The sequence below is a fragment of the Eucalyptus grandis genome, chromosome 8 (genome assembly GCF_016545825.1).
Source record: "Eucalyptus grandis isolate ANBG69807.140 chromosome 8, ASM1654582v1, whole genome shotgun sequence".
Lineage (NCBI taxonomy): Eukaryota > Viridiplantae > Streptophyta > Magnoliopsida > Myrtales > Myrtaceae > Eucalyptus > Eucalyptus grandis.
The window spans coordinates 48,386,311-48,403,526 of record NC_052619.1 but is presented as its reverse complement, the minus strand read 5'-3'; the positions used below and the strand labels follow the sequence as shown (position 1 = coordinate 48,403,526).

At 36.3% G+C, this 17,216-nt stretch overlaps 2 protein-coding genes across 2 annotated transcripts; both read right to left on the bottom strand.

Annotated features, from left to right (window-relative positions):
* Positions 1-6,475: 6,475 nt before the first annotated feature.
* LOC120287640 (disease resistance protein TAO1-like) lies at positions 6,476-7,689 on the bottom strand. The gene is made up of 2 exons (XM_039300704.1): positions 7,677-7,689; positions 6,476-7,591 (listed from the first exon to the last, which is right to left on the bottom strand). Exons 1-2 carry the CDS (start codon positions 7,680-7,682, stop codon positions 6,899-6,901), a joined length of 699 nt encoding a protein of 232 aa, XP_039156638.1. The 5' UTR covers positions 7,683-7,689; the 3' UTR covers positions 6,476-6,898.
* A 1,302-nt stretch (positions 7,690-8,991) lies between these two features.
* Positions 8,992-13,178, bottom strand: LOC120286147 (disease resistance protein RPV1-like). The gene is made up of 5 exons (XM_039300052.1): positions 12,571-13,178; positions 11,846-12,064; positions 10,739-11,683; positions 9,276-10,371; positions 8,992-9,018 (listed from the first exon to the last, which is right to left on the bottom strand). Exons 1-5 carry the CDS (start codon positions 13,176-13,178, stop codon positions 8,992-8,994), a joined length of 2,895 nt encoding a protein of 964 aa, XP_039155986.1.
* Between the last annotated feature and the right edge of the window lie 4,038 nt (positions 13,179-17,216).

Here is a 17,216-nt window from a genome sequence, read left to right as displayed (position 1 = left end):
TTTCCAATGTCTTTAGTGGATGTTAGGAATTGCGTGGAGTTTTATTAGACTATGTTTTTTTTATGTTGTTGGTTGTTATTTTGTTGTTGAAGATATTGATGTTAAGACTTTTGCATTTGTGTTGTGGTTTGGATATGATGGATTGTGATGGATTGTGTTGAATTTTTATATTTGGTTTGCTTTCATTCTATTACTTACGTTATTGGTTTCTATTGTTTTTTATTTTTATTTTTACATATATCTATATTAATTTTCTTGTATTTGTGTGATGACATAAGTACTATGAAAAATGAATCAAATAGTGTGTCTAATGAAGAAGTAGCAGCAGTTGAATGGTATATGGATGAATTTGATATTGACCTAACAATAGCATGGTTATCTCTTGTTACTTTTGACAAGTCTTTGCATACAAAAGAGCCTATTAGGGACAATAAATTATCAGGAGCCGAATGGGTAAGGGAAATTGTTTATGGACATTCATATAGGATATATGAAGCATTCAGGTTAGAGAGACATGTTTTTCTTAACCTATGTGATCTAATGAAGAGAAGATGCTGGCTGAAAGATACTCGATATGTAAGGGTAGATGAACAAGTTGGGATTTTCTTATCTATGGTTGGTCACAAAAACTCCAATAGAGATTTATGTGAGAGATTTCAACGTTCGGAACAAACAATCAATAAGTTTTTTACTCTAGTATTAAAAGCACTTCTCAAATTATCAAAAGAGATTATCAGGCCACCTTCTTTTGATATTGTTCTAGAGGAGATTCTTCTTGATCCTAACCATTGACGTTACTTTAAGGTATGATTTTTATATCAATTTTACATTATTAAAATATATATAGCCGATAATATTGTCTAACGCTATATTTTCATAAAATCACAGGACTGCATTGGTGCTATTGATGGCACCCACATTAATGCATCCATCCCTATATCGAAACAAATCCCATTTAGAGGCAGGAAATGGACTACCATTCAAAATGTGATGTGTGTTTGTTCATTTGATATGATATTTATTTCCGTATATGCTGGGTGGGAAAGATCTGCCAATGATTGTCTGGTTCTCTCAACAACACTCGAGACTTCTCAATTGCAATTTCCTCGACCACCACCACATATTTGCTTTGTTATATCAAGTGATTTTCTTTATGATTGTATAGCTACTGCATATCATAACAAATTTATGTATATATTATTGTAGGAAAATACTATGTAGTAGATTCTAGTTATGCAGCACTTTCAGGATTTTTAACTTCATTCAAATGTGAACGGTATTATTTGAATGATTATAGGGGTAGAATGAGACAGCCCAGATCAGCAAAAAAATTGTTCAACCATAAGCATTCTTCATTGAGAAATGTTATCGAGAGGTCATTTGGGGCATTAAAAAATTGCTTCCCCATTTTGAGACACATGCCTCCATTTTCAATTCGAAAGCAAGCATATATTGTAATCGCATGTTGTACTCTCCATAATTATATTCGCGATCAAGACAAGATGGATAGGAACTTTGTCATAAATGGAGATCCGGAGTTTCCATTTGGACCTACACAAGACGATGTTGTAGATGATACATCACGTGATGAGGCGGCTGGGATAAACATGATCAAGAAAAATATTGCAAATATGATGGCAAGCGATCACAATGTGCAAGAGATTCCATGACTTTTTATTTCCGACTTTTGTGATTTGATTTTGTTTTTTTGGTGAAACCTTTTGCGATGTGTTTGTAAACTATTATGAATACATTTCTATTAATAGTATTAAGGTCATCCAATTCTATCTCCATGAGCACAAATGCCATTGAATGTATCATAAATGTGGACAAACGGAAGAAAAGCAAATTGTAAGCTATTGTATAGTTGACACTTCAAGACCTACAAACCGTTGTTCGAAGCTTGCATCCTATTCAAGAAAGAAAAAAAAGCAAAAGAGGAGAGGAAAAACACCTCTCTTCATCAAAATTAGCCAAAACCTTATAAGCTTATGTAAAACACGAAAATGAAATAGTTTGTAATTTGGAAGAAGCAAGGTAAAAAGTAGCATCAAGATGGGATGCATCGACGGCTCAAAATGCAAGAGACCGAGGTTTTTATTAAGTGTTTTAGGAGCATACTATGAACTAAATGCATAATAACAGCAAAACCACACCGTGCATGCACCATTCCAATAGTTGGAAATTTCCAACACCAACCCAACATCCATGTCAAGATTAGAAGACTAAAATCCCCAAGCCATGCATGCACTAGAATTACAATTTTTTTTTTTTAAGAGTAAAAACTTAGTCCCAAGGAAATCACTACAAATTCAATATGCCTTGTGCTTTTCGCAATATTTGCTATACCAAACATTAAAATTAGCAAAAAGAAAATATATTAATCTGATAATATTTTGATCTTGTCAATTTTATGTAATATCTACTCTATTCATTTTTCTTATTTATTATTATTTTTTTAAAAAAATTAAAATTTGGAATAGAAATTTTGTGCGGTTATCAAACAGATTCTTTGCTCGTAAATTGTTCCTCGTAATAGAAATAGAAAAGAATTATTTCTGAAAAAAAAAAAAAAATTTCCCCAAAACAGAAGCGTTATCATGCACAGCCTTATTAAGCAGGTGGAATCACGAAGCTTGATTTTGGGACTTATAGACAAAAATGCTGAAAAGAATTCAATATTCATTTTCACTTAGTCTTAATTTTGAGCGGTAGTGGTATGGGTGCAACAAGAGCCACACAAGTGATGCTTAAAGGGGATGATCACTAGTTCAAGTTAATACTCTAGCCTTCCACAAAGCTATTCCGGATTAAAATTTCACTAATGATACATGATTAAAAAGAATAATGGAGTCATAATATTTTAAAAACCAAAAGTCTACAGATTAGGCTAATCACCAATAGAGGTGATGGTGGGGGCATTGTCAAAAAAAGGAAGAGCGCATATTTAAGGAATGCGTCATTGGAGATACCATAAATATTTTTCTTGAGAATATAGGCTAAATTTGTGGGCACGTGATTTCCTATCGTCAAGGATTTGGCCATATCAATACGGTCAAAACAGGGAAGCATATAGTGATGAATCTTCTTCAAGTGATCAAGCATGCATGGAAAGAGTTCAGTATTAGATATGGCAAAAGCAAACTAACAAGGCACCCGTTTACTCAACCAAGGAAAATAGAAGAATTCGTTCCAACTTTTGAAAGACAATCTCAGCAATTAAGCACAAAATAACAAAAAATAAAGAGGAGACGTGGCCAATATTCTATGTTCACTTCGCCTTGCCTTTTTCGCCATTAGGCCTAGATGGTCATTGCTCCGTGTCACCACGACGTCAACACTCCTCCCAACCAAGCCAAGTCCGCTTCATTCCATTCGATGCCATCGACGCGGCCACCATTGCAGCAACGAGTCTAAGCCACACTAAACATAACTTTCCACCAAAACTAGAGAAACCAGCCAATCCAGTCAAGGAAAGGAATACGTCGGAATATAGTCGAAGGCTAATGGCTTTGCCATACTTCTCTCTTCTCCACCAAAGAAGAAAACAGGATAGAGAGAGAGAGAGAGAGGCTCCTCAACCACAATATCCCTTGCAGCCGTTGTCGGAACTCCAAAACTCAGCACCACAACCGAAATATCCCACCTCCTCCTTGCAGCCTAGTTCCACTTCAAAATCGTTGGCGACATATCCAAGCCGGAAATAGGGATCAAACTAAGAGTAGAAGATGAAGGAGAGTTCGAGAGGCCAATTGATTGTTTTTGGAGTCGGAGACGGAAAGACGAGGAGGAGGCGGAAAGGCGAAGAAGAAGGAGGAAGGGAGAGGAAGAGAGGATGGAGATGGAGGCCCTTATTGCAGAAAAGAGAGGTCGTGAAGGAGGACCTACAAAGAGGAAAGAGAGAAGGCAATGCATTAATTTTTACTTGTGTTAGTCATTTACTTAATGTGCAGGAGAGAGAAACAAGCACTAGGATTCAAAATTTTCAATTCCACATCATGAGCACGTGACGCAATTTGAATGGAATACACACATCAGGTAGGCGAGTGATGTGGTGATTACAAACCATAAAATATTTTCTTGAAATAGATGAAGTCTCAGTCGTTCTTTGTTTTTTTACGAGGAGAGAGAATCCAAAAAATTTAATTGAGGAGAAAGAAATATTTTGAACGGCTTTACTATTTTGAGTGGGAGTATTGCGCATTTATTGACCCCTGATCCGTCATTTCTTCTGTAACGAAGTCGAGCCAAGCTAGCTAATAAGCAGCCCCTTCAATTTTCAACAGGTTCGCTCATGGCACACATGTCAGTATCTCATTACCACGTGAGCGGATGACATGATGCGCTCGTGTCACCGAATATTTTATCATTTCCCATGGACCGGCAGATCTGTACTATACTACTGCTTGACTAAGGAGCATGAAGTAGGTGCTGGCCCACCACTGACGACCCCACACATGGGCAATTGAATTAACAGCGATCATCTTTTGCTTTGAAGCGGAAAATCGGGTGCCAACTGCCTTGTACGAGGGGCCAAGATGGACAGTACATCACCTTCCTGGCCCACCAACTCGCCGAGGTCTTGGTCTCCATCTACAAAAGGGTAAGTGAAATGCAAATGAAGTGACATCCTACGAAATGTACTTCTGCTTTGATTTTACCCAAAAAAAAAAAAAAAAAAAAACAGAAAACGGAAAACAGAGCGTCATTGGGTTGCGGAAGTCGCTTTCATGATACCTATCAATTCGAATGACTTTTGGATTACTTAACACATATTTGATTAGATAGTCATTTTTTTTATGCGTGATTAACTAGTTATTTGTTGACTGACAGCTATAAGCGCATGCTTGGCATTCAGACCACCTCCCCCTCGAAATTCAAGTACTTGTAAGGCTAGAATTATAAATTCTTATTCCTAAATATTGCTCATATGCACGAGGCTGTTTCCAATATCGGGGTATTTCCAAACTTTTCATTATACCTGTTATAGCCTTCCCTTTTTAAAAAATAGATTACTTTGAGAGTGATCTTCACTAATATGTAAACTTCTTCTGGGTCAAATTAGAGCGACAGAATTGCTAGCAAAAATTTATTCACATATAAAAATCATATGAAGTAAATTATAAAAAGATCAAAATGATAGACCGCATTCCAATATAACTCAGTTAGGTTCAGTTATATTAATCCTAATTCTCAATCTGTTTTGCCAATAGAAATACTAGATAAAAGCAACTTTTTTATGATAAATAATAAATCGTATGCTCTCGAGCATTGCCGACTAGAAAATGAAAAATAAATAAACTATGCAAATCCTATTTAGTTCATATTGCATTTACCATACTAAACCAATAGAGTAAATTCAACAATGAAATAATTCAATTAAACTTACATTGACTTGATCCAAATACTACAATAAAACTAACAATGAAGAGTTTATATTTCACATCTTAGACTCGCTTACCTAAATCATTAAATAAAATTGACGAAAAAATATCGCATTGATATTATTTAATGATCTTCAATAAAAAGTATCTAAACGACTACTTCTTCGTGAATTACACCATGAAGAAATTGCAAGTGTTTTGAAGTCCATAAATTTTGCGGTAAGATTTGTGATATCCTTTGTGAAATTGAGATATTAATTTCTAAAAAATTATGAAGGCTAAAACATCACGTGAGTTTTTAAATGTAATTGTGAGTTAAGATACAATGAGGGTGCTTGAGTAACTCAAATATGATCGAGATCTCCATTGTATCGTTTGATCTATAGTGGAATAATTTGTTACTCTCTTCGAAGAATAAGTCCCACCAACCAAACCATATAAATCTAGTACATAATTTATTTCCTTTCTATTTATTCTATCTTCCAATTGCTTGTTTTCCACAACACGAGAAACCTCGACATCAAAACACCAACTACTAGGTATCCCTTATATTACATGAATAATGTAGGTCTCTTACAAAAAATTAAAGTCAGGTTTTCCTTTTCGTTTAAAACAATTTATAGTTCATTCTCATTTTTCGATTATTTAAATATTTCACACTTCCCAAAATAATTTATAGTTCATTCTCATTTTTCGATTATTCAAATATTTTCACACTTCCCGTCACGCTTAATTTAATCATTCTGCCTAGCAGTAAGCGTGTAAATTTAATTGGGGAGACAAACATGGCCTGAAAAAATTCGAACTCAAGACTTTCCAGCTATTATATCATGTGAAATTTTGTAAGATCACTATCAACTGCTTTAAAAACTTAAGCTATTAAATAAAAATATGATTTATTATTTCAATATTTCGACAAAAGTTATTCAATACTGCTGCTTCTAACAGTCTTCCAAGCATTGGCAGCAGATAGGGCGCCATTTAAGGAAGCTGGGTAGACAACACTACCATCAACAGCACCAAACGGTCCTAAACTTCACCATGAGTAGAGACTAGAAATGATATTGCAGCTTCCGCTTCATCATGAAAACAACCTAAATCACAAATCACTCATTTGAATAAAAATCCACAAGAATTCCAAATTATTGGGCATTAAATCAAAATGCACTAGACTTAAAAGAAGAAAGATTACGTATGCTTGGTATTCCCCTCCCAAATTCGAGCGCCATCATGCATATAACTCTCAAAGCTTTTTCAACCTTCCAATACCATCTGGCAGATTTTCTACGCTATTGTTACCGAGATCCAGAACTTCCTTCAAGCAATTTCGTGATCCTTGTCCGATATAAGTCGAGCTGAGTCAACAATTCCAACTTCCCAATTGAGTTGGGATCTCTCTCAACCCATCGCAGCATCCCAATGATAAGCAATTCACAAGAAACCCAATCCTATCAAGAAATCTGGAAACTCAACACAGCCTGATAAGACAAGGGTCGACAAATTCACTAAACAGCTTAAAGAGTTAATTTGCGATTATTGGCACTCCATGTCTCTAGCTTCTCTAGAGAACTGATGAAGGAAGGAATTTCTTGTATTCCAATTTCATCTATAAGAAGTTCCTTCAATTGTTTTAGTTCACCAATTTGAGGCGGTAGCTGCTGAATACGCGAACATCCACTCAAGTCCAATTGAGTCAACAATTTCAAATTGCCAATCCAGCTAGGAATCTCTCTCAATTGTTGGCAGCTTCTCAGTGACAAGCACTGCAAATTCTCAAGGAACCGAATGCTGTGTGGAAGTGTTGCAAGCTCAACACAACCTGATAAGACAAGGGTCGACAAATTCACCAAACTACTTACTGAGTCCGGAAATCCAATTAATGATTTGTAGTCCCTGGCATTAAGCATCTCTAGCTTCTTTAGAGAACTGGTGAAGGGAGGTATTTCTTGTATCGTAGTTTCATCTAGAAGAAGTTCCTTCAATTGTTCTAGTTTAGCCATTTGAAGCGGGAGCTTCTTAAGACTAGAACATCCACTCAAGTCCAGGGAAATGAGATTCTCCATGTCTCCAATACAATTATCAATTTGCTCCAATTCATTGCAATCTCTAAGGATCAAAATCTCTAATCTTTTAAAAGCTGAGAGGTAAGGAGTCCTTTTTAAGGAATGGCAACTTGTGAGGTTGAGAACTTTCAGTTTTTCTGCCTTCTGCAAGAAAGAATATATCATGGGGGTTAGCAATGAGTTATTCCCACTCAAAAGAAAAGAAAAAGAATATATTTTTATATCATACCATCATTGAATGCCATCCCCGCGACATCCGAAATCGAGCTTCCCGACAAATCGAGTATGACTAATTCCGTTGCATGAAAGTTGTGTGCTTCAAAATTTGAGGCACACTTCCCCCATTTGAGCCATCTTAACTGAGAAAATGAATCACTATAATCTCCGCGAAGATTCACATCACTCATGTGAAGAAACCTCAAGTTCGATAAGTTTCTAAATTGTTCATCCGCAAATGTGCAGCTCCCTTGATCATATATATAATTAGAGTCGCCTTCCTCCAGACAAATGGCTTCAATCCTTCCACCTCCCTACGAGTACAAGGATCACAAATGTTGCATCTTACCAACTCAGTGAAATAATATCAATTATTTCTACTTAATTATACATTAAACTCGATACCAATTTTCAGTTTCAAACTCATGCCTAAAATTTTGCATAAAAGTCCGTGCAATTTATTAATGCACTATTAAACAATAGATAAAACCCTAACTGAAAGTTATCGAGATAATTATGAGGTGGTTCTTCAATTTCACTGACACTTTCTAAAATCAATTTAAAATTTTCAATCCCCGATAGTTGAAAACGGTGATTCGAAAATAAATCAAATCTTCAAACGTAATTTTTCTTTATTTATTCCCTTAACTATTTTTCTTTGCAAACAATCTGTGTGCTCTCTGACTAGTCGTGGCAAAAAAAAAAAAAAAAAAAGCGCGCACATCTATAATATCACATGAAGGAAGAGGAGTTTTTACGTTTTAGGGATTTTTTTTTTTCCTTTTCTCTTCCCTGAATATTCCTATCAAAGTCTTTAAGATGATACGTGAATGAGCATGAACAAGTGACTTACGAATACAACAAAACAACCGAAGTATAACTCACTAAATGAATGAACATGACTGATTATTCTAAATCAGTTGCATTAACTAAATTTCAAAATTAATTAGGATGATTATTTTGGATTCAGTTGATAAGATCCTTGATGTCAGCCGACAACCATAAAAGATAAGACGCGCATCAGTTAAATTAGGCTCTACTTTAAAGCATACTTTTTTAATTATGGCTTACCTGGGTCAGTTATTTTGTTTCTCTCAATATACAACTGGAAAAGTCTGCATTTGAGTATTCGCTGGTCAATTTTGTACGTTATTTTTATGATTGGGTTCACTGTTGATGTTTTTGACTTTCAAAACAACAAAAGTGAATTATTAGGATTTGTCCCAATGGCTACCCTTCTCATATGAGAAGGGAGATGTGGAGGGTTCGAATCCTCACATTCTCAGTAGGGGTTCGAACCCCCACCTTGGGGTGGGGATGATTTATTTTCAAATGTGGGTTTCGACTCCCATGCCCTGCAAAGAGGTAGGACAAAAGTTTGAAAGTAAGAATGAGAGTGAGAGTGAGAGTGAGAGTAGGAATGGAGTATAACCGACCAAAAAAAAAAAAAAAAATCCACAAAAACAAAAATTTGGAGAGAAGCTGTAGCACTCACTAAGAAAGAGCAACCTCCTTTCCTAATCACGTCAATAAAATAATACCAGCACAATAACTAACATCAATTTAAAACAAGAGAACATAGACTAGGAGCAAAAGAAAAATATAAAGTTACCTTCTTGCTCTCTAGCACTTCCAAGGCTTCCTCATAATCCCACAATCTACTACGTTGGTGAGGCTTGTGGTAGTTCTCTGCACGCACAATTTCCCTACCTAGATCTCTCATTTGGTCATACATTCTGAACTCATGATTATCTCCAATACTTATGAACAACAAAGATCTCAATGCTTCAATTCCTCCCCTCACAAAAAAGCCACAAGCATCCCACATGTAGCATGCAATTCTTGCATCACTCCCAATTAAAAAACAAGCGATATCCAAGAACATTTTTCTTTGATCCTCCTCCAGTGCTTCATAACTCATCATCAGCTTTTTTGACACATCATTCTGAGGCATATTTTGCATCTTAGCTATTGTTTCTTGCCATAGTATTGATGGTTTTCCGCACAAAAATGAACCTACAACCTTGAGAGCTAAGGGAAGCCCTCCTGTTATAGATACCACAATGTAAGTGAGAGCTGAAAACTTACTAGGAGGAGAGTCACTTCGAAATGCATGTCTAGAAAATAGGATCAAAGATTGCTCCTTATCCATTTTCTTATGCTCATATTTGATGTCCACTCTAGCCCTAACAAGAACACTCTTATCTCTAGTGGTCACAAAGATCCTACTTCCTGGTGCAAACCAATTAGGATTTCCAGCCAAAGCTGCTAACTGATCAGTAGTATCTAAATCATCTAGAATAATGAGGACTTTCTTATCTTTAAGCTCGGATGAGAAGATGCGGATTCCATGATCCTTGTTATGCAATCGAATATCTCTTCGAAATATATCACGGATTAATTGATTTTGCAAGTAACTAATACCATTGCGATTACATGATTCCCTAATGTCTACAATGAAGCTACAATGCTCAAATTGATTCAATAGCTTGTTGTAGATCATTTTAACAAGAGCCGTCTTACCAATGTCCCCCTTTCCATAAATTCCAACACATAAGGTAGCACCAAAACTATTATTTATTAATTTCATAACCTCCTCCACGTGACTATCAATTCCAACCAAATTCTTAGAAAAATCCAACTCCACCACTTTCTTCAACTCGTTCAAAACATCTTGCACAACTAATTTTACTAATTCTCCTTCATACCTGTCAAACAAAATGAGTTCAATGATATGACTTTTTTTTTTCTAACGATAGCACAAACAATGGAATTTGGGGATAATTTGGAAAACCTATAAATCTTTTTCCCACCTCCTTTCGTTATCTTCTCTCTATGATAAAAGTGGGTAAAGCAATCGCGTGGTTGCTCCACATGATGCACCCATAACATCTTTCAAGGTTACTCTAAACGTATTTAGTTAGAAAAAGATTTGAGGCTAATGAAGCTTTTAGTTTTGCACATATAGTAAAGGAGTTTCATCATTAAAACGAATAAATTAGATCCGTAAAAAATTATGATTTGCTAGCGTTGACATTGCAAAGTAAATAAAGTGCTAGTTAAAGAATGAGGTACCTGTTAGCAAATTGCCATCCTCGTAAGGAACTGACTTCTGTCAGCGCTTGCTGCCATTCCTTCGTAAACTTTTGATCGAAACGCCTCCCGGAATAATGAAATGCCTCTCCAAATCGACCCTTTTGATCCCGCACATCTGTAGGTTCCACTTTGTAGAATATAGGTAACACTATGTGCCCTAAGCGTCTCTTGCACTTCATCATTTGAACAAGTTCATCAAGGCACCATTTGCTAGAAGCATAATTCACAGAGATAATCGGGATCAAAATATTGCTGTTCCTAATGGCTTGCATAAGATCTTCGCTCAATCTCTCACCCACGCGGAGATCATCGTCATCCGTGAAGACACGGATTCCAACATCAACAAGGCTATAGTAGAGGTAATCGGTGAAGTCTCTTCGAGTATCTACACCTCTAAAATTCAAGAACACTTCGTAATCGTTTTCGCTTGGCGAGATGGAAGGACTAGGCATGGCAGGATTCGCGGAAGACACATCTTCCGTGTTTCTTCGACCCTCCCTCACTCCTTCATAAATTATCCTCAACTTTTCTTGCACTGCCATATGAGATATATTTTGCATCTTCTGTATTGTTTCTCTCCATATTCGTGATGGTTTTTTACACAAAAATGAACCTATATCCTTGACAGCCAAGGGAATCCCTTCTGTTGTAGATACAACAAGACTCGATAGAGCAAAAAATTCACTTGGAGGATAGTCTCTTTGAAATGCATGTCTAGAGAAAAGGATAAGAGATTGCTTTTCATGCATTTGCTTATGCTCATACTTGATGTCCACTCTGGCCTTATCAAGAACACTCTCATTTCTAGTGGTAACAAAGATCCTACTTCCTGAGCCAAACCAGTTAGGATTTCCAGCCAAAGCCTTTAAATGATCAGTGGTATCCACATCATCAAGAATAATGAGGACTTTCTCCTCTTTAAACCTAGACAAGATGCACTCGATTCCTTCGTCGTTATTACAAAATTGATTTTTTTCTTTTTGCATATCAAAGATTAATTGATTTTGCAAGTAATTAATACCATCACATTCACATGATTCCCTGATATTTGCAATGAAGCTACAATGCACAAATAGATTAGACAACTTGTTGTATATGACTTTAGCAAGAGTAGTCTTACCAATGCCCTCAATTCCATAAATTCCCACACGCAAGGTAGCACTAGTATTCTTGTTTACCAATTCCATAACCTCCTCCACAGGACTGTCAATGCCAACCAGATAATCACTAACGACCAACTCCACCGCTTTCTTCAACTCTTTCAAAACTTTGTGCACAACCAATTCTACCAATTCACCTTCACTCCTGTCAAATAAAAATGAGTTCAATGACATAAGTATTATCTAACGATAGCACAAACAATAGAACTAGGGGATAAATTGGAAAACTTATAATCATTTCGCCACTTCCATTTCTTATTTTATTTGCTCAGAGGAAAGAGGTAAAGCAATCCCGTGGTTGCTCCACAAGACCCACTCATAACTTCTTTTCAGAAATATCGTAATTTATTAGAAAGAGATTGAGGCTAATGAAGCTTTTCAAGCAGTCTCTTTTTCTCCTTCTTCTTCTTCTATTTATTTTTGGTTCTTTTAGAGGCGTCAGTCGTCGTAATTATCAAATTCTTATTCGTAAAGATAAATGCAGTAATGCTGCCTTTATGTAGGTAGAAATAGGCAAAATATAAGCTAGAAAATCCTTGCATAAAGGAAGGCAAAGAATTATAGCAAAAAACTTCCATCATTAAAATGAACGAATTGGATCCATAAAGAAAATTACGATTTGATTGGTGTTGATATCGTCAAAGTACCTACCCATTAGCAACTTCCCATCCTCGTAAGGAACTGACTTCTCCGAGAGCTTGCTTCCATTTGTGCACAACCACCTTTTGGGCTAAACGCCCATGAGAACGATGAAATGCCTGTCCAAAACGACCCGTTTGATATTGCACTTCTGCAGGTTCCACTTTATAGAATATGGGTAACACTAACCGCCCCAAGTGTTTTCGGCACTCCATTACGCGAACCAGTTCATCAAGGCACCATTTACTACAAGCATAATTCTCAGAGATAATCGGGATTAAAATCTTACTGTTCTCAATGGCTTCCTGAAGATTTGAGCTCAAATCCTCGCCTTTGAGGAGCTCAGCATCGTCCCTGAAGACACAGATCCCGGCATTGAAGAGGCCGCAGTAGAGGTGGTCGACAAAGCGCTCTCTAGTATCTTTGCCTCGAAAGCTTAAGAACACGTCGTAGTCATTTTCACTTGGCTGGATCGGAGGACTAGGCGTACCAAGATGCTGATCATCCGCGTCTCTTTGCGCACTTGCTCTCCTCTTACTCAGAAGCTTGTGCGCAAGCACACCGAGAAGGATCGGTGCAACAACCGCCACGAAAGGGTTGCTAAGAACGAGACGACGCATTTCTTCTTTGCCCCGACTGACTCTGCCCGTAGTTTCTCCTCTGAAGTCGGACTCTCAAGTGCGAAGGATATCAAAATGATTCTGGAAATTTTGAAAATGCCTTTTATTTGCCCGAGCAGAGGAGCTTTTTTCTTTTTACTTTTTAGTTTTGGTTCTTGCTTTTGTTTTTGTTTAGTTGGGATTTTTTTTTTTTTTTTTTTGGGGGGAGGAGGAAAGGGGGAGCTAGAAGCCTTAGCGGAGAAGGTGGTATATACATATACATACTTTCTCATTCGTGAGAGAGGCCTGCCGTTTTTTCCGTGGGGATAGAAACGGGTAAAGCCCCACGCGGGAGCGGGCTCCACTCCTCCAGCACGCTCAAGTGAGGTCTAGGCATTGATTCAAGAAGGATTCGAAATAGCACACGGCTGTGCGGTCGAAATAGCACCCGATCTTTGAGACAACCCCACATGAGATCTTATATTTTATTCTTGGAGATATCAATAGCAGCAAATGACACTAGATCCATAATTAATTCCAGGAAAATTACATTCCTGGAACCTATATATTTGGAAGAATACTTTTGACCCTTTTTCTTTCTTTCATTATTATTCTAATCACGCTATTCCAGCGTGATAATTTAAGTCTTTCTAAAATTTGTTGAAAATTGTTGAATCAATATCAGCTATGTCATGTGGCTCCTCCATATATAAGCCTCTAAATGTAAATCACCATTTTAGTCCTTGTACTTTTCAGAGTATTCTAATTCATTATAGTTTTAGTACATTTTCATCATTGTAGCTTTAACTGTGAAAATAGATGTTGCAATCTTTACAAGGTGGTTGACAATCACCTTATAGCCGCGACACTCTAAAGTTATAACGGTTATTTCAAAGTTATCCCACCCAATTTTTAAGTTTGTTGTAATTTTATAATAAATATTACCAAACACACAAGTTAGAGCACTTTATTGCACAACGTCATTTTGCACTTATCTCGTCGGAAAAATGCCACGTTAGCAATTTGACCGGAATTTTTCACTATTGGCATTTAAACATTTATTTTTTCTCCGATTTGGTACTTATACTTTTTGAAACTTTTAGCATTAAAGTGTATGGTAAATGGGCTCTTTATTCATGTACTTTGTTTTTTGCTGCAATATTAGTATGTGTACCATTCATGATGGGATCTTAAGTACAATTTTTCACATTTCCATTTCAACTAAAATTTAAACTATGCGAATTATCAATTTGATACATCACATTTATATGTGTGTAAGTGTTTATAGTTGTTATCAGTTGTTTTATTAACAATAATTGAAGGAACTTTTTCTAAAGGCACTTAATGTTTAAGAGTTGGGATTTGACAGCCTCGATGCCTAATAGCCTTCCTGCGATGCCAACAACCCATTCCAATCAATGTGACGTGAACTTTTTAGGATTGCTATTTATCAAAAAAAAAAAAAATCCTTTTTAGGATTGCTAGACTCGAGAGAATTCCGGTAAATTTCCAGAATATTTTGGCTATAAATAGTGAGTTAAAGTTGTAGTTAGAAGATTTAAAAGTATATCTGTTAATGGAAATGTCAATATAATTGGGCAAATTTCTAAATGTAGAAATCAACAATTGAAAGTTAGTCTTGATTTGATATTTTCATATGATTTTGAATGAAAATAAGACAAAAGTAATTGAGTTTTCATTAAAAAAAAATAGCTTAGAAACTAGCTGTGACACTAAAACCATGTAACAAAGCCCTAAAATATGTTATTTCTTAAAAGTATGGGACCAACAAGTATAATTCGTTTTAAAGGCTTGTATATTTAGCCATCAAAAGTTCAAAGCTACGGGGACAAATTATGGTTTTATGTTAACTTACATATATTGAGGAATTTACAAGGACAACCTTCTAACCACAAAACACTATCACATGAGCTCATAGATGAGTGATAATAATCTTTTTACTAAAAATTGATATTATGTCATCAATTTTTCTAGAATCCAAGTTTGACCTGAATTTATCCTCAACCAATTTAGTTCTTATCCTAATTGAAAATTTTCAAAAAAAAAAAAAAAAAAACTTCTTCTTTTTTATGATTTGGTCAAGCTACTAAGGATTTATTTGATAACTATTCTATTTCCTGAAATAATATTTTCTTACAAATGATTTTTCTTAATTATGTTCCCTAGACGAGTTTCTGAGTATTTGAATGCATTTAGTAATTATCCAAAAAATTTACTTATGGGATAGAAAGGCATTTGATAAAATTTCAAATTCTTTTACGACTTAGAATTTCTCCTTTTTTTCCTTTTTCTTTTTCCATCCGTCTTCTTCTTCTGTAGCCGATCACTAGCCATTGGCGACCGACTGGGCGAGGTCCAACAACCTCACCAGAGCCTCGCTAGTTGCTGGGTGAGTTTGCCTGGCCACTGGCAAGGCTTGACCTCACCCAGCCAATGCGAGGCCGGCCTGGCCCTCGCTTGGCAAGGTTGAGTCTCATAGCCGTTAGCAATGACGCCTAAGAAGGCTCGGCCTTGCCAGATTTGGGCGAGATCGATCCTTGCAAGGCCTCGCCCTAGCCTGGCGAGGCTTCGGCAAGCTTGCCCAACTAGAAATGAGGAAGAAGAAGAGAAAAGAAAAAGAAGGAGAGAGAGAGAGAGAGAGAGAGAGAGAGAGGAAAATTTGTTTTGATTTTGGAATTGATCACAAGAACAAATAAGCAACTTTTGTATACTTCTTGATTATGTTAAGGAACAAAAAAGTTACCAAACGAATTTTGTTTCTAGATAAAAAAAATAAATTAGGTACTATTTGACCAGTTAACAAATAAACTCTAGAGGTATTGATTAAATATAATAGGAGGAAAAAAACATACTATAAAATTTCTTTAATTGGTGACAAATAAGTATTGTGACACTCATTAATAGAAATTGCTTTTTTATGGATATATTTATGTCTTGGCAATGCAATTAAATGAATAGAAGGAACGGATCTGGAGGACTGGCTCCTCGAATCTTACCATGTGGTACTTTAAAAAGTAAAAAAAAAAAAAAAAAGAGAATCCTATGTACATAACCACGCTCAATGCACCGGGACGCGCAACGTAGATTATCTTTTCAGAGCCGACCGTTCTTTTTTCTACTTTATTCCTTCCCCGGAGGTTTGCACATATATAATTGTTATAATAATGTTTGACGAAGATGCAGGAAGCACGTGCGGGCCCACCACAGATGACCCTTGGAGGTGGGTAAATGAATTTACACTGATCTGCATTTGCTTTTAAGCCGAACATCATCTGCCAACTTCCTTGCACTAGAGGTGAATACGAAGTAACGAACGAATGCATAACCTGGCTGGTCTGTCCACCCACTCGCCGAGATCTTTTCTGGATGTAGGTAAGGGTAGGTGCAAATGAAATGTTATCAAAATCGAATGAAATTCTACTTTGACTTTACCCAAAGAAAAAAACAAAAATCAGAGCACAATTAGATTCTTTTTATATTGCTGGGTAAAATTGCCCATCGATCCCAACCACTTGGACTAATTAACAATCTTTTCAATAAATAGTATAAAGGGTGGGTCGGGTCGGACACTGTCTGATCCAAATAGATCCATTTATATTCAATATAAATTTAGTGATCTATATCTATCTCGCATTTGACTCAAACTTGACCCAAGTCGAAATCTAGTTTTATGAACTTTTTCCTTAAATTGTTGCCTTTGAAAAATGGATTGCTCCATAAATCAACCCAACTTGTCAATTATATAGTGAGGGAGTTCGATGGTCAAGTTATGACGGGAGTGTGCAAATGGTAGCACAAGTTTGGGTTTCCTCAAAAGTGCAATTGTGTGAGTTAGAGATTGAGTAAAACTTAACGATTACGGAAGTAGAGTAACCAAAGGGAGAAGGTCACGAGTCACAAAATCGAATAGAAAGATGAGATTGGCGAAGGAGGACCAAAGTGTGCTTACTAAATGGGTTCAAAGTGGTTTATAAAGGACCCACTAAAATCCATCTTGGGCGAAACTTATAAAGTTTATTTAATTAGTGTTGAATAAAT